This window comes from Papio anubis, chromosome 15, assembly GCF_008728515.1.
Source record: "Papio anubis isolate 15944 chromosome 15, Panubis1.0, whole genome shotgun sequence".
In the NCBI taxonomy this organism is placed as follows: domain Eukaryota; kingdom Metazoa; phylum Chordata; class Mammalia; order Primates; family Cercopithecidae; genus Papio; species Papio anubis.
In genome coordinates this window covers 13,707,831-13,729,876 of record NC_044990.1, presented here as the reverse complement: position 1 = coordinate 13,729,876, position 22,046 = coordinate 13,707,831, and the positions used below count along the sequence as shown (strand labels likewise).

General features: G+C 37.8%; 1 protein-coding gene and 1 long non-coding RNA gene across 12 annotated transcripts in view; one reads left to right on the top strand and one right to left on the bottom strand.

The window, feature by feature from the left end:
• Window positions 1-14,999, bottom strand: part of NBEA (neurobeachin) — a 739,922-nt gene extending 724,923 nt beyond the window's left edge. For 8 of the 11 annotated variants that reach the window (XM_031655705.1, XM_031655707.1, XM_031655708.1 and 5 more), the window contains exon 1: window positions 14,175-14,999. In XM_031655705.1, the coding sequence (XP_031511565.1) occupies window positions 14,175-14,468 (294 nt within the window). In that variant the 5' untranslated portion in view covers window positions 14,469-14,999. The remainder of the gene's footprint in view (window positions 1-14,174) is intronic. The other 3 variants (XM_031655711.1, XM_031655713.1, XM_031655709.1) reach the window with 2 other exon arrangements.
• A 176-nt stretch (window positions 15,000-15,175) lies between these two features.
• Window positions 15,176-18,040, top strand: LOC108582849. The gene is made up of 2 exons (XR_001896728.2): window positions 15,176-15,387; window positions 15,832-18,040. It is a non-coding gene; the product is annotated as an uncharacterized LOC108582849 (long non-coding RNA).
• Window positions 18,041-22,046: the final 4,006 nt, after the last annotated feature.

Sequence of the window (22,046 nt, the reverse complement as noted above, 5' to 3'; positions counted from 1 at the left end):
CATACATAACAAACTAGTTTTGTTGTCCATACATCGATTTTTAGGTGACACAACAAAAATTATACATGTGTGAGTGTTCCTGTTCTTTCTTTTTCTGTGCCAGAATTCTGGCTTGGCCTGCTGAGTCTCTTCACCTCCCTCATCTTTTAAGATTGTCTTCCCAGTTTAATTATTTTAAGCTTTGTAATAATGATGAAGGAGATGGAATACTATGAAAATACAGGGTTAGGGCTGGGTGTGGAGCATTACAGAGAAGTTTCAAGAGAAGAGAATCAAGAGTAGCTCTACTACAGGAACAAAACTAATGCAACGGAAAAAATAAATTTTCATATAAATATCACTATGGTGGGTATATATATACACACATGTGTATGTATGTGTGTGTATGTGTGTATATATTCTACATGATATTAAATAAATAGAACTAAATAATCTGAGTCCTATAGAAATTACTTTTGACCAGACACGGTAGCTCACACCTGTAATCCTAGCACTTTGGGAGGCCGAGGCAGACAGATCACCTGAGGTTGGGAGAGGAGAAATGGAAGTTACTATTTAATGGGCACAGGATTTCAGTTTGAGAAGATGAAAAAATTCTGGAGGTGGATGATGATGATGGCTGAACAACAATGTGAAATCACTTAATGCTACTAAACTGTACACTTTAAAATGGTTAAAATAAACAGTGACTATGATTAACAATATTGCACTCTGTATTTCAACATAACTAGAAGATTTTGAGTGTTCTTACCACAAAGAAATGATAAATAGATGAGGTGATGGACATGCTAAGTACCCCAATTTGATTTTTACAATGTATACATCTATCAAAACATCACATTAGACCCCAGAAATACATACAATTATGTGTCAATTGAAAACAAAATTTTAAAAAGGGTTGAAATAAATTATATGCTACATATATTTTACTTCTATAAAAAATAAAGATATCAAGACTTTGAACAAATCAGGCCAGCCTGGGAATGAACCTAGAATAATGACCAAAAAAAAAAAAAAAAAAAAAAAACCACTTGTACTGATTTTCAAAGTCACAGTTTTTTGCTTTTTTGCTCTCATAAAAAATTGATTATTTGTATATAAATTTCATTTTTTATAAATGCAAAACACTAACATCCTTAAAAAGTTCATCATTCATCTCAAAGACTACTGAAAATAAAAGTAAATGCCAAATGTTAATGTTAATTTTCATGTATTCATCTTTACCTTCTCTTCAGAAGTATAATATACTCAAAATTAAAGTCCTCTTTTTTCTTTGCCAGTGAGCCATTCCTTTATTTTTGTACTTCATTCATTTAATATTTATTAAATGCCTACTATGTGCACAGTTTATAATTTTTCTGCAATGGGTATAACAATATATCTTTCAACAGTCAAATAAAAGGGAGAGTTGATAGAGAAAATACATACCCCTTATGACGGTTAATTTTAGGTGTCAACTTAACTGGGCCAGAGGGTGCCCATATATTTCATTAAATATGATTCTGAATGTCTGTGAGGGTGTTTTTGAATGAGATTAGCATTTGCATTAGTATACTGTATAAACAGATTGTTCTCCTTAATGTGGATGGGCCTCATTCAACCAACCAGTCAAAGGCCTGAACAGAACCAAAGGCTGACCCTCCTTCAAGGAGGGGTAATTAACTCCTCCTAACTGAAGGATATGAATGGTCAACTGTACTACTAGAATTAAGGGGAAAAAAATGATTTCTACAAAAAGAAAGTTGATTTAATTTACTGTAGTCTACAGTTTGCATTAAGGCAAAAAACCATGAAAACACTCCCTCGTGGCTCTTGTCATTGTGCAAGCTATCCCTCTGTGGAAAGTTGTTCTTTTCCTGCTCTTTTAATCCTGGAACAGTTACTTACTTGTCCTTCAAGACTCCTTTCACAAGCCTTCCCAACTCCTCCAAGCAAAGTTAGTAACTCCATTAATGTTTCCACAGCACTTTGTTTATATCTCTACAATATTACTTTTATCCATTATAATTTATCTGTTTATTCTTCCATTCTCTGTTCTGAATTTCAAGTTATTTGAAGGTATGAATTATGTTACTCTTTTATGTACCCAAGAAGTATCCTGACTCTAGCAATAGCACACTAGATTAGGATTATTCAGTAATTTATTTTACTATCATTTTAAGTATTCTGAACCTGCTGGAGTAAAAACAGAAGTTTCCATGTGAAAGTTATAAAGCAGAAAATGAGCTGAAGCAAAGTGGAACTACAGTCATCAAGATAAAATGAAAAAAGAAGTGGACTAAGGGTCAGGGAATCTGGGTGTTAATCCTAGTCTGTGAAGGACCACAGGATCTGAACCTACCTGGTTTTCAGTTTCCTCATCTATGCAAGTGAAAGAGTCAGGCCATTGACCAGATCTGAAAACACTGTGACTCTTTACCAGTCTCAAATATCAAGAAAACTTTTCTAAAAACATAAACCATGTATTTACAGTGAGCCCTCTGAATCCATGAGTTCTATATCCATAGATTCAACCAATAGGGGATCAAAAATATTTCTTTTAAAAAATGGATGGTTGCATCTATATTGAACATGTACATTTTTTCTCGTCACTTCCCTAAACAATGCAACATAACAACTATTTACCTAGCATTTATACTGCACTGGGTATTATAAGTAATCTGGAGATGATCTGAAGTACATGGGAAGATATTCGTTGGTTATATGCAAATACTATGGCATTTTATACAAAGGACTTGAGCATCCATGGATTTTGGTATCCTGAAGGGTCCTAGAACCAATCTTCCATGGATACCAAGGGACAACTGTATACATGTAGTTATACCAATCATCCGCCACTCAAAAATAAAAATAAAAACTGAAATGTTAAAGCAAGAGGCAAATGTAGAAATTAAAAGAATCAGAATAGCCTGCAAAGCTAAGATTTGTACACAAGCTGGACATGACTGAAACAAGCAAAGTAACTATATCAAAGCTGAGAGAAAATGTTCAGAGTAAAGTTCACTAAACACCACAAAATGCCAGATACTATGTTAAATACTCGTACTAGCAAGGTAAGATAATGTTCTGATCCTCAAAAGATTCAGAGCCTCTAGTGCCGTCTGATAAGTAAACGAACACAGTTGTCCCCTGATATCTCTGGGGGATTGGTTCCAGGGCCCCCTGTGGTTACCAAAATCCATAGATTCCCAAGTTCCTGGTACACAATGGTGTAGTATTTGCATATAACCTACACACACCCTCCTGTGTACTTTAACTCCTCTCCAGACAACACCTAATACAATGTAAATGCTATGTAAATACTTGTTATACTATATTGTTTAGGGCAGTGATCTCCAACCTTTTTGGCACCAGGGGCCAGTTTCATGGGAGACAATTTTTCCATGAATGGGGGCTTCAGGGGGGATGGTTTTGGGATTAAACTGTTCCACCGCAGATCATCAGGCATTAGATTCTCATAAGCAGCACACAACCTAGATCCCTTGCTTGCGCAGTTCACAATAGGGTTTGCTCTCCTAAGAGACTCTAATGGCACCACTGATCTGACAGGAGGCAGAGCTCAGGTGGTAATGCTCACTCACCCGTGGCTCACCTTCTGCTGTGTGGCTCTGTTCCTAATAGGTCCATGGCCCAGGGGTTGGGAATCCCTGGTTTAGAGAATAATGACAAGATTTAAGTCTATACATGTTTAGTACAGACACAACCATCCATTCTTTTTCTCACATATTTTCTATCCAAAGTTAACTGAATTCACGGATATGGAACCCATGGATATGGAGGGCCAACTGTAATTTAAAATAGAATGTGTGAGTACTAAATCTGAAATATGTATAAAATTCTATGAGAAAGCACGGGTTGGGAGGAATAACTTTTAGGGGAATATCAGGGAAGATGTCACTTAAATAGGGTAAGAATTAAATCTTGAAAGATGAGCAGTTCTTTAGACAAAAAATGGAAGAATATGACTTGAGAAATGTAACAATTATCAAGTAACAGTCAATATATTATAATAAAAGAAACATTATTGTACTGATAACTCATATCTCCTAAGGTTAAAAAAATTTAAAATTCTTAATTTAAATTCAAGGACTTTGAAAGGGTGATCAAGTTATAAAGAATTAGTATAAATTAAGTGAAATAATTCTATGACATTTTATAATCAAGTATCGTTTATATATTCAGAGTTGAAAACACTTCTCTTTTAAGATAGCAGACTTGCTTAGCTTAGAAAGACAATGACTTTATTTCACTGACTATTTCACATTCTAGGTCAAGATGATTAAATAAGACAACACAGGTCATATGCTTAACACAGTGCCTGACATGTAAAGAGTCTATCACCGTCATCATCATCATTATCAAAGGTAATGGTGTATTTAAACAGCAAAACTTGGAAATGGAAGATCCAGCTTTGGATCTCATTCTGCTACTAAGTAATTTTGCAACCTTGGACAAGTTTCTTAACCTCAGCATAGTTTAGTTATTATACTAAAGTAAATCCCCATTTACTTCAAAGGAGTTGGAAGAGGACATTAAAAACATAAGATACGAACCCAAACCCAATCTATAAATGCCAATTCCCTTCCCAAATGTAAAAAAATTAAATGACATAAAAATATGTATATACCATCTTTTAATCTGCTGCAAGTTATTTCTCTCAGAAAATGAAAGTATTTGCTAAAGAGAAATATATGTAGATATTTTTACTCCCATAAAATTTGCTATTAATCAATGTTTGCTCTACCTTCATAAACTGAAAGAGAAATCACAATTACTAGAAATTATTATATCCAGATGCTAGTATATTCCTTCTATAACTCATTTATTTTATTCAAGTAAACATTGTATATATAGTGGCTCAAATAATTACCTCTAATATATAACAAGAAAATCACGAATTTACTTTTTCTGTAAATATATTAATGCATACTATTATTCTGGTTCAGAGTAATCTCTCAAGTATCCACATTATGCCCAGTGAAAACATATAAAATTCAAAGTCATTTACCATATAACCAATTATTTCCCAAAACTCAAATATTAATAACTTATGGTATAGTTCTTGCTAAGTCACTTTTGTGTATAAATCCATTAAATTGACCTGCATTCATTTTTAATTTCCTCTGAATAGCTTGTCCTAAGTTGTCTATGGGACACATTCCCTACCAGAGAAGCAACTCACTGAGGCTGGCTGCTCCCTCCCCTTCCAACATCATCTCTTCATACATGCTGTCTTTGGGATAATTTCTAAGTACTAGTTACATTTGCTTAGCAATGGGAAAGAACTCTAGCTTTGGAACCTGAAGGTCTAAGTCCCAGCTGTGCTACTTAGTACCTAGATAACCTTGTCTAATTACTTCACATTTTCTACAGCCTTAGTTTCTACATATGTAAAGCAGGAATGGTATGGTATCTACAAAAGGAAATTATTCTAAGGATTAGAGAACACTGCTGTGTTCAATTCCACAAGTGTACTGTAAACAGTTAAGAGCTATTAAACTATAGGCTAATATTATTTTCTAAAATAGTCATAAAATAGTTTGTAATCCTTTAACTTGCCCCTTAGACTTGTTACCCAAGTAGTCTTCTAAACATTTAAGCAAATACTCCCAGAGGGAGCTACTATTTGCCTTGGATCACTATTCATGTCTTACTACATCTACATGTGAAAGTCAGCCACGTGAGAGAAGAGATGGAAGAGACTCCACACAAAGGAACTCCTGTTACCTCTTGTCTCTTCCTTCCCCAGTTTCTCACCCTCCTCAAAGAAAGAAATCAGAAAAACTACCTCAGGCACTGATAAAGACTATGCAGGATTCAAGACAACAGATCTCCTGTGCTTCAGCAGGACATCATGATCTGTGAGTACCTAAGAGTCCCCTCCCTGACAGGTCACCAGGCTCAGGTACTCCAAGCTAAAATAGGACAGATCAGTTTTAGTAAGTCATTATTTCTTTCTATAGTCAGGTGATTCTCTGGACCAAGATAAGAATTAAAACAATAGTAAGTACTAAGTAAAGTTTACTATATACCAAGCACTTTACATATATTAACCCATTTAATCTGTACAACCTGCATATCTATCTTATAAGGCTGAAATCCCATTTTACACATGAAGAAACTGAGGCACAGTAAGTTTTAATAGCTGTTATTGCATAACATGGACGTAAAAATAATATATTTAATGTTTTCCTATTGTTGAACATTTAAGTTGTTGCCACATATGTTACATCATAAAAATACACTAAATTTTCATACCTGTCCACAGGTATTTTTTCCTTAGCCTAAAGAACTAAGAATACATTATAGAAACCTCTTTAAAATCCTTGATACATATTGGTAAAATGTCACTCAGAATAGCTGTAACAGTTTACGAGCCCAACAAGAACATTTAAGATTATTTTAACTTGCCCTAGCAAACAATCATCACTTCTTTTTTTGTGAGACAGGGTCTTACTCCATCACCCAGGCTGGAATGCAGCAGCATGATCACAGCTCACTGCAGACTCAACCTCCAGGGTTGTTGCCTAGGTTGGTCTTGAACTCCCTGGCTCAAGCAATCCTCCCACCTCAGACTTCCAAAGTGCTGGAATTACAGGCATGAGCCACCATAACCAGCTGGTCATTTCTTTTTAATCACTTCTTTTTCATGTTATCTGTTACCTTATGTTCTTATTTAGCCAAAGTGAATATTTTTCTATTAATTAACCATGTATATTTCTTCTTTCTTGAAACATATCAAGTCCTTTGACAAGTAAACATTTTTCTTATGATTCATCCTGTAATATTTAATACCTGAAGTATTTTTTTTTTTAATTTAGAATATTAGGAATCTTTGGGGCACAAATGGATAGAAAACCAACTCAAACTGGCTTAAAGCAAAGTGATGCACTGAAATATCTGGAGATAGAACTGACTTGAGGGGATCCAAAGCTGCCATCAGCAATGTATCGCTTGGTTTTAGGTGCCTCTTTAACGGCTCTTTTTTCAAGTAGAATCTGCCTTCATGGTGCAGATGGTAGTCAATTCTAGACTTACATTCTAACATTTTCAGCAACCCCAGCGAAAGCACCTTTTTCCTTCTTCAGAAAGAAATTATCAAACTGTCTCAGAAGTACAGCTAAATTTTATAACCAATACCAGTTACTGTTGGGCCAGACGTCAGTTTCTGTGTCTGGTCCAGAAAAGCAGGATAAAGTCCAATGATGCCCCAGACCATAAAAATCAAGAATGACTCCCTAAAAGAATATCAAAAAATCGAGAATGTTAGCAACAGAAAGAATGGATGCTAGGCAGCCAAAACTGGCAGAAATCTGTAACATTATAGTCCTTAGCTACCCACCCATCTCAGACACTCATTTCTTTTCATACATATAACTACTTACATATCCATGTTTAACATGGCTATCTTAGACACAATAGAAAGTGTACTTACCACCTCACCAGAGGATGAAAAAAGACAAAGTCGAATTACTGCATCTAACCTCAAGTCTGAAATTTTTGTGTTATGATAATATTATTCTTGGTGATACCTCAAACCTGACCAATTATATAGCTATGTAATAAATTTAACTATGCCCTCTAATTAATATACAATGGTAAAAGAACATTAAGTAACAATAACTGCATTTAGAAGAGTGGAGAAGGTTAAAGAAACACCATGATAACTAATTCAAAGTATAAACCATATATCATTGGTCAGAGTAACAAGAATTCCCTGTCCTTGCTAATGGAATTCCTTGGGTCGGCCAATATGAATACATTCACTACCACTATCTCAGAAGATCTCACTTCTTATCCTCCATAATGCAGATTTTCCTTCTAGCAGCTATACTGCTGGAGCTTAGAAGTGCCTTAGAAGTAAAAGAATACAGGCCTTTGTTTACCAGGCTTGAGGTTTCTCTCCAAGTATGGCTTCCCTAAAACTTTGATAAGTTTTTCGTCAATTTACTTAAGTCAAAGGACTTGAATTCGCAACCAAAACATGCGATCCTGTCAGGATCTTGTCAGCTTTTAAGTTTCAGTCTCATAGCAATAGGCCTTCCCAGTACTCTTATCCCCTTAACCCTCAGCTTAACGATCTTCTTTGAAGCAATGTGAAACAATAAACTGGGTGAGGAGGCACAGCTATTCTATCATTTGCTCCCTGGTTGTATCGTATTTTAAAGCTCTTCACAACTGGATTACTGTTACTTTGGTCAGAAGGCTGGCGTATGCTGCATGAGAGGCTTGGGAGAAGCTTATCAGACAGAACTTTATCTGGTTCTAATTTAAACTCTTGGCTTTCCTCTTACCAACTTTAGCACGGGGTAAAAACTTAGGGCTTTATGACCTACAAAGCTTTAATATTCTAATTCCCTGCTATCTTGGATGGCAGCTACAGGCAGAAAGAGCCTCTCTGCCTTGGAAAAGCTACATTTTCTTTCTGCTTTGCTTTCAAGCACCCTAACTTGGACCAAAGTTAACTGCTCTCTTAAAAGACATTATCAAAGACCCCAAAAAGTGACCAAAACATTCCAACATCCCTAAAATTCCAACCTCAGTAGTTCCATTGACAAAGATAACACAGGTGACAATTTAAATAGCTGCTCTGTAACTCCTTAAAAGGAACTGCTAGAGGATCACAAAGTTCTCACTGCCTTTCACTCCATTTCAAAATCTAAGGTCTGTTTCCTACAATGTGTCATTTCCAGATACTAATGTCTATGTTACTGGGGATTCTTTCTCTTTACAAGTGACCAAAAAACCCAACTTACACTGATTTGAAATAAATAACAATAGTAAATTTTAAAGGAAATAATTTAATGGTTAGAAGCTAATCACCACAGACAAAAAGAACTCTACGTTCTCCAACAGAATCATGAGGCTGTTTGCTTCACACTTGGTCAAATTCTAAGACAGGGACCTACAACTCTTTAAGAATTGACGCATTCAGCATCCCCATCAGAATGCCTTCCAGCACAATTCCTGGAACCTACTCTGGCTTGCTACCCTTGAGTTAAATGTTTGTCCCTGAACCAATCACCACAATTCTTGCCACATCTGGCTTAGATGTCTGACCCTCAAGGCAGGCAGTGGGGTCGACCCACCTAAACCAGTTGAACTACAAATGGGGAATGAGTGAATCATCAAAGGAAAACTGAGGTGCCACTACAAAGAGGTGAAATGTATGCCAGACACACAAGAACAAATTCACTATTCTTGGCAATATGACAAATGCTTACAGTATTTTCTATAATTTCTCTTCAATGCATTATGTATTTTCTTTGTTAACAACATGACCTTGTTATGTGATTATATTTGATTAGAAATAAAAGTTAACTGAAAAGTTTTTACCAGATTCTAACTTATTAACGGATGCCAGTTCAAAATAACATATACATATGCAGTAATGCCTACACAGCCAGGTAATATTATACACATTGAACACATATTTCTAGTTTGAAGAATAAGAAATACATGAAGTTTATATGAGTTGAGTTTATATATGAGTTTATTTCAGGATCCTAGGTCTGGACCGTAATGTTGAACATAACTTCAGAAATTGACCATAATCATTACTGCCTATGATAGTGTCATGCACACTACAAACGCACTTAACTTATCCAAGGCCTAGAAATACAAAAAATAAAGATACATAAAATCAGTTCCTGCCCTCATGGAGTTCACAGCCTAGGAAGGGAAACACACATAAATAACTGCAACGCTACAGGGTGATATGTGATGCCAAAGAGATATGCTGACATTGTTTAAAGACAAGAAATGGAAAACCTGGAACTAATGCATAACAATATGTTCCGTATATAGAAAAAAAAAAAAAAACACAGATGACTGAATTGTATAATACAGCTATACCAGTGACACAAAATGGGGGCTAAGTCTGTTAGACCCAATAAATTCTTCCACACTGTCTGGGAAAAGCATAGCAAAAGAGTAAAGAACCTTGAGATATTTTTAATTAACAGCACAGTATTTGCCAAAAAGCAGCTAGCAATATGCAAAACATTTATTTAAAATTAATATAAATTGACAATAGACTATAGAATATTTGCTGCCTTAGTGTCATTATATGACTAAATTTTCTATGGAAAATCTCAAAACTCCTTAAGATATTAAAACTCCGAGCATTTACATGTGAATCCTGAATTTTATTTTCCATACCCAATCATGAGAATAAAATACAATTCAAATTAATATGAAAAGGCTTACATATCAACATAAATTAAAATGCATGAAATTATTTTAATATAAATGTGGTTTTATTAGTATTAAGGACCTCTATGATTCTAAGATGCAACTGTGTATTTTTAAAATACATATAATTCAAATGCAGAAGACACCTTCTTTGTAAAATTCTAAATATCTTTAAAACGAAAATTATGACTATCAATCTGCAAAATTTAAAAAAAAAAAACTCTAAGGAAGAAGAGTTACTGCCATATTCAAGTACAAAAAACACCTTGAAGTTACCCTTTTAACAAAAATACCATGATCCATAAGCCAAGATGAAAGAAACTTAGTAAACCACATATCCCCTCAAAGCATCCTGTCAGGTTTCCAGCTCAGCCAACAGCATGCCACTTAGAGTGTAAAAAAATAATCAGAGGAAATATCATTTTCTACAACTAGACACACTGATACAACTCACAGTAACTCATGAAAAAAAATTACAAATCCATGAAAAAATTTCATGAAAAAAATTTCATGAATTCAGTTATTCATAAAAAATCTTCAAGTCTATAATTCCATAATTATAATCATAGAATTATACTATAACACATAAGAAAGCCACTCCAAAAAAATTATGAATTCTTTCACTAAGTAAATATTAAACCTCTATTATAAATATATTTTTCTAGAAATTTATGTTTATAAAAGAAACTTACATGTTATAAACAATGATAACACATATTTACATAGCTTTTACTTCAAATATGAATAAAGCTTATATAAACATATGTTAAGTGTGTTTACAAAAGAATAGATTAGTTTGATTAAGGAGTATGCCAGCTTTACAACTGAAAACAATCAACAAAATCTCTTCTCTATAGTTAAATTCTCTTATATTGCCACTTTAAATAATTCCTCCAGAAGCCAAAGTTTGTTAACGATCAGTTTCTTTCATTAGTAGAGCTACAATGCAAAATCCTTGACAATACAGACTGTAATTTTATTCACAAACTAATTTACCTATCTTCCTAACATTATCCATTCCATATTTCAATGTTTTAAGTCAATTATAACATCATTATACAAAATACATACATCTCTAATAAAAATCACTCATTTTATTGCATATCACATTGGTGATTCTTCACCAAACTCCCACAAACCACCTAGTAGTAAAAATGGGTCTCTAGACCTTTGGGAAACAAAGCAGAAAAATTACAGCCACTGCTCTGTTGAAGAAGTCCTACACTTTAGTGCATGCTTAAACTTCACTCTGCCCAGCTTTTAATTCTTTGGCCAAGGCATGTGAGAAATAGCACCTAGAAACCAAGTATTTATGAGTATCCTCACATAGGAAGAAAAAATATACAGGAAAACAAAGAAAAATATACTGACAAAGGTGACTGAGACAAGGGTATTGTTTAAGGTAGAAACTCCTCTTTTTTTTTTTTTAAGTTTCATTAGTTCTTTTTTTTCTGTCATTCAGGGCACGGTAATAGGTATCTCACTATTTTACCTTACATTTTTATTTAAAGTGTTAAATTAAAACTGAAAATTTTTAAAAATTCATTTTAGATTTAATATTAAAGGTTTCCAAACTCTAACGAATCACTGAGTGTCCTATATGGATTTTACTGGTTTACTTATTACATAAATAGAATTAAGTTTGATAATTCGTTTTTTAAACGCCCATGACTTCCACATATTTTTTGAGAATCCACCTAAATTTTCATATGACATTTTCATGAGTGTACTGCACAATAAAGCCCTAAATCTACAGTTCAAGAAATATTGCACTTCAAATGACTAATTTATATTCCGTAATTAATATAATTAACAACTTAGCAATAAACAGCTCCTTTTGTCATTTATTCTTTTCCCCAAAAGTTTCTATTGAAAAATCTATTGCATTCTTTAAATACATACAAAGAAATTTTAAACCTCTTTAAATTTAAAATATCATTGCAGTTACAAAGTCTTAAGTAGATTTTGGATACACTACCTCAGTATTACTTTATTTCTAGTGACTCTAAGCTTAACGGTAAAGTTCTCTGAAATAATGTCTGCATACTGAAACTTCATGCCAGATTTTTACTGAAGAGTTAAATTTCTTTTTCATCTCAAGAAAAACATTTCACTTCCTTTCTTAGTCTACCGTCTATCTAAAAAACCCCATCTGTTAAGAACTGATTCAGCATGCATTGCTACTGCTGCAGAGTCCAAACTGGTTATATATTCAAATCAGTTTCCAGGTTGTGAAAGCTATACTGCCTCTTACCAGGTTAAAATGTATTAAGTAAGCATAGGAATACTTACTAAAATAGCCTAATATAATCTAACATAAAAATGATATTGGTTAGATCAAAACTGGAACTAAAAATGTGTTCCTTTAAATCACAGAAATACAGTTACCTGCTAACATACTAACAGTTGGAGATTTCATTTATCTTCTTTTAAAAAGAAATGGCAAGTACTGACCTCTTATTTGCAACTAGTTAAAATTAAAACTCAAGAAAACCGTATTTCCAGTAGTGCCCTGAAAAGAACTTGGTTATATCAACTTAGTGACATTCCCTCAAACTTACACTGACTTTTCATGATGATTTATTTGAAAGGCACACAGAAGTAAAAACAGGTGTTTTGTTTTAAACAACAATGAATATAACGAAGACAGATAATCTCCTTTGACCTGACACACTAGCAAAAGGAAAAAAACAGCTTCAACTTTTCTGTGCATTTAGGAGGTTCATAAACCGTAGACATTATCTAATGCATGTCTCAGGACACCAGTGGTGTAGCTGCGGCTTTCTCTCAGTTTTCCAATAAAGTAAAAATAATTGCTTAGCTGAAAAATGACTGCATGGGTGTACAAAGCACCCCTGTAAGCATACTGTTATGTTCCTGTGACTCCACACCAAATACAATACTCAACTGATTGCTCCCGATTTATGTCTTGCCTCCCAAAGCCCAACCTTTCAGTATGTCAATGACTAGATATTGCAGAGAAAACTGTTTAAAAAGCTTGGCTGCAGGGGGAAAAAAAAAAAAAAAAACTCCATTTACAAAGCACTAAATACGAACTACTGTTAATTTTCCTCGATTTATGATTCTCATCTCCTTATTTCTTTCCATTTCTTTCCCTGACATCTTAAACGCTTCTGAGCCTCTCTGTAGATAGCGCAAAACATTAAGTCATACACACTTCTGCAGTAACTCTTTCTTATCATGAAAGAAACCAAAACCTAGGGCTGCGTTTCAAACCTTTCCTTTAGTCTTTACCCACATGCCACGCTACTGAAGGTAACCACAGAAATGAACCTATATGATCTGGTGTCCTCACACACCTTGTGTGCACAAAAAATGACTAAGAAATCAGTATATTCAGGGCAACATTACAAAGAAGGGACGGCTGCTTCAGAGATGGAGGGGGATGGATAGACACAACACTCTCCATCATGGCCTTGGAATATTTAAAGACAGATGCAAAACTGCATCATTTTCTGTCTCCCTCGAAAACATCACACCCCAGCTGCTCAAGTCGGAAGCTAATGTGCTTCTCACATCTCAGCAGCACGGGGGAATTTAGGCTCCAGGGGCAAGGCTGTCATCCTCCGAGAGCGACACCACGGACAATAAAGAGTGTGAGAAAAAGAACCCCAGAGAACAGGAGGCCTCCTCACCTCCTAACTAAACTCTAAAGTCGACCCAAAACCTTCACCGCGGGGACTGGTTTACTCGTGGTCCTAAAAAGTGATAAGAAGCGGTGTTAAGTTGGGCACTGCGCTCAGGTGGCAGGAGAGGACCAGAAAGAGGAGAGGAGGGAGGTGGCGTGGTTCCGGCAGCGCGCAGGCAGGTCACCCGCTGGGCAATACCGGCTGAACGCTCCGTGCTCCCAGGGACGCGCGGCGCGTGTGACCCTGGGGGTGGCGGGTGGGGGCGAAAGGCGCTAGGGACGGTGGATGTGGGGACTGGGGAAGCAGATGGAGAGCACGCTTTTTCCTTACCAGGTTGAGCACCGTCTCCACGATGTCCCTGTTGCTGACCTCTCCGACCTGTATGAGTCCAATCAACACTGCGAATTTCATCCGGATGTTGCGGATCGGCACCGAAGGGTTAATCATCCCCGCGGGGAGCATCACCGAGCCGGAGCCGGACGCCCCCCTTAGCTCCCCCATCCCGCTGCCCCCGGTGCCGCCACCGCCGCTGCCCCCGCCGCCTCCGCCAGCGGCCCCGACGGCAATGAGCCCCATGGGCTGAGGCTCGAGCCCCGGGCCCGGGCCCGGCTTCTCGCTCGCCATTGGCCCCCCTCCTGAGGAGAAGGGAAGAGCAGCGGCGCTGCCGCCGCCGTTACCGTTATACCTGCCTCGGCCCCCGCCCCCCGGCCGTCGCCTCGGAGCCCCAGCATCCACCAGCGCCGCGGCGCCGGGCCCGCTCCCCGCCTGCGTCTCAGCCCGGCCCGCTCCGGCGCTCTCCCCCGCGGAGGCGGCGGGGGATCCGCAAGCTTATTCTCGGCGGTGGCGGTACCGCTAACCGCTGCCGGGCAAGCGGCCGTGCCCGCCCAGCAGGTGTGCCGCTGCCGCTGCCGCCGCCGCTGCCTCTGCTCTCTCCCTCTCCCGGTCCGTCCGGCCCGGCCCGCCCCCCGCGGAGATGCTGCCGCCGCTCCGAGAAGCCCTAGGACGCGAGCAGCTGGCCACGACGCTGGCCGGTGCTGAAGCTCAGGCTGTGGCCGATGCAATTGACGCTGCTGCCGCCGCTGCTACGGGCGCCACTGTTGTTGTGAAGCCCCGACGCCGCCGCTCACTCCGCCATGTTGCCGCCCCCTGCCTGCGGTAGCGGCCACTGCGCCTGCGCACAGCCTCCGGGGGGGCGGAGCCCTCGGTGCACCCCCTCTTTTGCCCTGCCCTCCTTCTCTTCCCACCCACCCACCCCGACACCCCTTGTCCCTCCCCCAACCACCCTGAACGGATAGACAGGTGAGCAGGTGCATGGGGACTGCTGCCAGACACTGGGGCAAGCTGGGAGAGGCGGGGCGGGTAGTGGCTTCCTTGTGGTTTTTCCCTTGAGGGTGGATTTTCCCTGTGGGGAAGGACACAGTGTGCGTGTCTTGCCTTCACTGCCACCTCCTCCTTCTCTCAATATCCTCTTGCTGGGAGGAGGTTCCTCATCTCCGTTGTTGCATCCAGCTGCTGCTACTGCGAGTGCCACGTGCCTTGTAAGGTAGGGGAGTGGCAGACGACCTCTTTCGGCCTCTCTTCGCCCTTTCTCGCAGTCCTGTCCGCCCGCCCTCCCTAGAATTTCCCGAAGAAAAAGTGGCTGGCAAAGCAGAAACAAACGCACGGGGTGGAGGCGGGCGGTGGGGGCGGGGGGCGATCCTGCATTGTCGGGGGAAGAATACAGATGGAGCGTAATGGTGCTTCTACAGCCGTGAAAGAGGCTGACACCTGCACACTCAGGCACTACTTAAAATAGAACTTGTCAAACAGTGAGCCTCTCTGGATCAAGCTCGGAACAACAAACAGCTCTTGAACTCACCTCCCAGCCTAAAAAGGCTGCAGTGTGTGACACTGGGGTAGTTTGGTGGGAACGACAAATCCCACACTTTCAAAATCCCTGATGATCCTCAGGTATGATGCCAATTATTGATGTTTCCTTTTTTCATAGGCACGTACAATTCAGAGGACTTTCGAAATTATCTGAAAACATGGGTGATTCTCACTGCCAGCCTTGATCTGTGAGAAAAGTACGTATCTATGTCTGCACAGACACAAGAGATAAGAAATAAACCTTTCATTTTAAAAAATTAAAATGTACCCAGTAATCATACTGCTCGTATTGAATTAAAACTAAATAGGCATGACTATTCCTTGAAAGGAAGGATATAATTTTAATATTTCATGAGGTCTGCGCTTTTCAATAAAGATTATTGAAAGCCACCAGAAATATTAGGTATCTTGAGGTATATTCAGATCGTTTTAATTGTCATCTCAAATGAAAAAGGTCAATATACAAATCCACAATTATCAGTTTTGTTATTATTCATATTTAATTGGACCTGCCAGTCAAGCTAACTCCCAGGATATGAGAACATGGTAAAATTCTAAGTACCACAGGTTATAAAAAAAGTTCCTCAAAACCAGTGCTTAGGATGAATTCTTGGTTGCATGTCTGTTTATTTGTTTAAACTTACACCAAAGTGATTGGATTATTAAAGTAGTTAAGCAAACACTTCTGAAAGCAGTGGTAACTAACATGTCCATTTAAATTAAATAGCAATTGAATTATAAAATGCTAGAATGCTTGAAACTGTATGGGAAATTTACAAAACATACAAGTCATAATAGTATGACTTGAGATATACTATATAATTGAAAAATCCTGTAACATTTATATCCTTCTACTACATTTTTGTCTGTCCCAGGTGAGTATCATCTGCTTTTAAGAGTACTGTTTCATTTGCAAATTTAAAATGATATCTTTTTAAAATACATAAATCTAGATTGAAAGGTTGTCATACTAAGTTTTTTTACCCACTGTGCATATATCTATATGGCAGCAGGTTCTACCTTTTGCTATTTTTAGATTTCTTGCATGAGTACTTTGAGAGACAGTGACAACCTGAACTTCCTATTTCCTTTCTGAATGAATAGCTTAACATCATTTTTAACATTTCCATTTTAATTTTTCTTGTGTTTTTTCTTAAGCAGTATGTGTGTGCACTTGGTTATATTTTCCTGCTCATTTTTCTTTAGTGAAGATAGTGAGTGGGTAAAGATAATATCACCATTTCTAAGTAGGAAAACTCCACTTCTTTTGCATACTTAATTCAATTTCAGAGATGTTTAGAAGAGCTTACCAATTAAAAAGTTTTCTCCAGTGGACGATCAGCTCCTCCCAGGCGCTATGATACTGTGGAAAGTGCATGATTCTTTGAGTCACACTCACAACTTACTACCTTTGCAATCTACTCAAGCTATTTGAGTTTCATCTCCTCATTCCTTCAGTAGGGATAATAATACGTGTCCCATAGGAAAGTGAGAATTCCGTAAAATAATTTCAGCTGAGCAGCTAGCATATAGTCAATGTGTCTTTGTATCCTTAGTATACAGGCATGTGTATTGTGTAACCTATAAACACATGTAATACCAATTATAACCACAGACAATTACAATTATAACCACATATAAGTCTGCATAATGGCACAGTTATATGTCTTCCATACCATCCCAAAAATGTAAAGTTTAGAAAAGTCAGCAGGTCTGTTTCCTTTTGGCCTACAAAACCTTTTCCTGGAAAGTGTACAAATAACTTTGCATTTACATTAACAATATTTTGAATTAAAAGCTACATAATAATAGAAGATACCTAATCTGTATATTTTTAAATCTCCAGATTAAAAATACACTTTATGTGGTGAATATTAATTTTGTATGCATTTTTGCATACCCCTACTTCCCAGGGACAACCATTCAAAGATAAGAAACCTGTGAATCTGAGTTTCAAGAAGCAATATTGCAGAGAGGTAGAGAAGTCATGCCCTAGATTCAATGGAACCTGGATTTGGATTCTAGTTCCACCAGCCACTTATATTTACTTAAATTTACAGTATGGTGTTGGGAAAATGACTTTAGCTTCAAAGCTTCAGTTTACTCAACCCAAAATAAGGATGATAATACTACTTCATAGGATTAAAGGAGCTAATACATTTAAGGTACTTAAGGTAGTGTAGCAAGTGTCAATCAATAGTGTTTCCCTTCATTGACTGTTGGAAAAGACCCACAGTTATTTTGTGTCATTATTTTCGTTTTTTTTTTTCATCTACCTTGCCTGACTTGTAATTTACATTGAATAAATGTGTTCAAAAATGAATGGATGGAAACAGCAGTTCTCCACACTAAATATTCCCACTTCCTTCACCTGTTCTTTAAGTAACAGATTTCTTGCTTTTCTCTAAACTTTATCTGAACAGAATATTCCAAATTCGGTGTGGATTTGGACCTGTATAAAACAGAGGGAAATTCTTACCCCACCCTCAACCTTTAGCAATATAGCTCCTGTTAATGTTGCCCCAAATCAAATTAGATCTGTTTGGTTTGCTTTGGTTTTGGATTTTTTTCTTAACATGACACTGATGATTCATGTAATGTAATGATTCACATTTGGCACGTGGTGGGTTCTCAAATGATGTTGGTTCCATTCTCCTCTCATATTGAAATTATTATCACCAGTAAATTAGTTATAGATCTGCCCATTCTTCCTGGCAATAGGTCTAGCATTCATCCCATTTTTTTCATCCTCACTGCAGCCACCCTGATTCAGATCCTAGCCAGTTCATACCTCTGTCTCCTCTTTTCCACACTCACTCTTCTCCAGTCCATCCTTACGTGGGTAATCTTCGTAAAGCTCCATCTTAATGGACAGATTAGACCATCAAGGATTAATTAGGATTAAGAAAGAGTTTTACTTTATTTGTTTGTTTGTTTGTTTGTTTTTGAGACGGAGTCTTGCTCTGTCGCCCAGGCTGGAGTGCAGTGGCGCAATCTCGGCTCACTGCAAGCTCCGCCTCCCGGGTTCACGCCATTCTCCTGCCTCAGCCTCCCGAGTAGCTGGGACTACAGGCGCCCGCCACTGTGCCCGGCTAATTTTTTCTATTTTTAGTAGAGACGGGGTTTCACCATGGTCTCGATCTCCTGACCTTGTGATCCGCCCGCCTCGGCCTCCCAAAGTGCTGGGATTACAGGCGTGAGCCACCGCGCCCGGCCAAGAGTTTTACTTTATTAACCACGATAGCTGCATGAAATAATTATCAACCTGAAAAACAGACTTTTTCTTTTGTTGTTAATTTTTTTTAGCAGCAGCATATCTACAATTTGTAGCTTTACATGTAGGTTTTGAGATATAAAGTACAAAATTGTACATATCAATTTAAATTTAAATTTTATTTGAAGGCCAGGCATGGTGGTCCACACTTGTAATCCCAACACTTTGGGAGGCCAAGGCAGGTGAATCACTTGAGGTCAGTCGTTCAAGATCAGCCTGGCCAACATGGGGAAACCCCGTCTCTACTAAAAATACAAAAACCAGCCAGGCATGGTGGTGACCACCTGTAATTCCAGCTACTCAAGAGGCTAAGGCAGGAGGATCACTTGAACACGTGAGGCAGAGGTTGCAGTGAGCAGAGATCACCCCACTGCACTCCAGTCTGGGCAAGAGAGCGAGACTGTCTCAAAACAACAAAAAAAAATATTTTATTCAAATTTTCTATGTAATTTTCCATTTAAATTTCATCTGCTAGGAATTTCTTAATCCTGATTATATCATGCAAATCATTTATTGTCTTATTAGCCTATGTGCAAATTTGGGAACATTCCTTCTATACCTCCATTCAAATGTTTGATTGAACAGGATGGAAACAGCTCAGTAGTCACCAGTATCACTCTGCTTGAATCAATTCACATTCTTCAAACTGTGGGTCCCAACCCATTAGGGAGTCATGAAATTGATTTAGTGGGTTGCAACCAGCAGGGGTTTTTTAATGAAATGAATAGAAACACACAGAATGAAAAATTTCAAAATATATTTTGTAAGGATAAGTATCGTTTTATAAAATCTGTTTTAATTATACGCACATATACATAAAAATACATATGTAGGCTTACTAGGTAATTACGTAATATGTATTTCTTACTGCAAGTTGTAGTCAAAAAGTTTAAAAACTGATTTAAGTTGTTTATAAGCACCTGTTTAGTATAAGCCTTCAATAATAAATTAGCTACCATAGTGTTCTAATAACTAGCACACGTATTCCTCTGGCTTTTCCAAAGGATACCATAAAGGACCTTGACAACTGTCTAGCTGCAGTCTGGATACTCTCTGTTTCTGTATCTGAGCAAAATTAAATGAAAGTATATCGATGTGAAGTATTTTTACTGGTTTTGGCAATATTAAGCTACTTGCTATGGATTTTCGAGAATTAACCTCCCCCTGCCTTTAGCACTTCAATCCTCTGGCACTCCTAGTTCTCTATGACTCCTCAAAGACCATTGAGAGTTGTTCAGTGATCTAGTTTTCAGATTCTTTTAGGATCGGTGGATGCAATTTGCCCTACCTTGGGGACTTGAAGTCATTTAGCCTCTCTAGGTATCTATTTAGAATTTCTTCATCAAACTTAAATGTCAGTTTCTTCCAACTACCACTACTTCTTTTATCTTTTTTGCTCCACTAATTTTCCTCTTAAAGAGGGAACACAAGCACAAAATAGAAATTCTATATTTGTATCCTAAGTTGACCCAATTTGGGAATAGTTAAAATGTTGATGCTTACCAACCAATAAATATTTGTATGCCAAAAACTAAACTAATTGAAATGAGTGATTCTGGGTATTTCCTTTAGAAAAAAATTGTGTTGAGACATGGAAAATTAATCAGCAAGTATTTAAAAAATGTCAAAGGGTGCTAAAATAATACGTATTCTGGAATCTTAAATGAACTAGATATCATACAAACACCCTAATGCAAACATGTACCGGTAAATATCACATAAATATGCATACAAATGCACCATCCACACAAACTTATTCACCATTAAATTGTCATACCTCTGCCCATTCTTCCTGGGAGTGGCTCTAGAATTCATCCCATTTTTTTCATTCTCACCGCAGTCATCCTGATTTAGACTCTAGTCACTTCATACCTGGTCTCCTTGTTTCCACACTCACTCTTCTCCAGTTCATCCTTACATGGGTAGTCTTCCTAACGTTCCACCTTGATGGACAGATGAGTGGTCCAGAATTTTACTTTATTCATCACAATAGCTTCTACATACATGCACTGCATCTGTGAAAACATCACCATCACCAGTAATTCTCTTTGCCTAAGAAATTAAGTCCTTTCGGTACCAAACACCCTGCATACTTTAGCTTATTTTCTAGTTTTATCTCATTCTCTTCCACAGGAACCGTACACCACAGATCCCAACCCTTCTCAGTGTATACAACTCTTTTTATCGTTAAAAAAAAAATTATAGATTGTTAGACTCCTACCTGACAAATGTATTCCTTTAATATCCATTAATTGAGAAAATTTATAGTGATGAACCGCTACTTTCAGGTTGATAATGCTATTTAAATAATTTTTACTTAAAATCACACATCTACATATATTTGAAATACATATACACACCATTTTGGGTTGAATTGTGTCCACCAAAAAGATACATCCAAGTTCTAACCTCAAGTACCTGTGAATGTGACCTTAAGACGAGATAATAGAGTGACGTGGGCCCTTCACCAAATACGTCCATGTCCTCATAAGAAGAGAGGAGACACACAGACCAAAATGCACACAGAGGGAAGATGATGTAAAGACAGACAAGGAAGAAGGTTATGTAAAGACAGAGGCAGAGATTGAAGTTAAGCAGCTGCAAGCTGAGGAAAGCAGAGGATTGCTGGGAACCACCAGAAGCGAGGAAAAGGCAAGGCAGGATTCTTCTCTAGAGCCTCCAGAGACAGCGTGACCCAGCTGATGCCTTGCTTTCTGACTTCTGGGCTTCCAGAACTCTGAGAGAATAAATTTCTGTTGTTTTAAGGCCTATAGTTTGCAGTACTTTGTTACTGCAGCCCTAGGAAACGAATTCACCTGCATGTGTTTAACTTTTATTCTGTCCACAAACAATACCTGATGTATGTAAGTATTCATGGATCACTGTCAATAATTCCGAAGTCCCCAGATGGGAAAACAGGGTTCAGCCAACATGAATTTCTCTCTATCCCCAATTAATATACTGTGCTTTCCTCCTTTGGTGCCTTACTCATTTTCTTGCTTCTGTCTACTGCGCTATACTTCTCATCTCCCCTACTGAAATTCTTGCTAGTGAAAGTG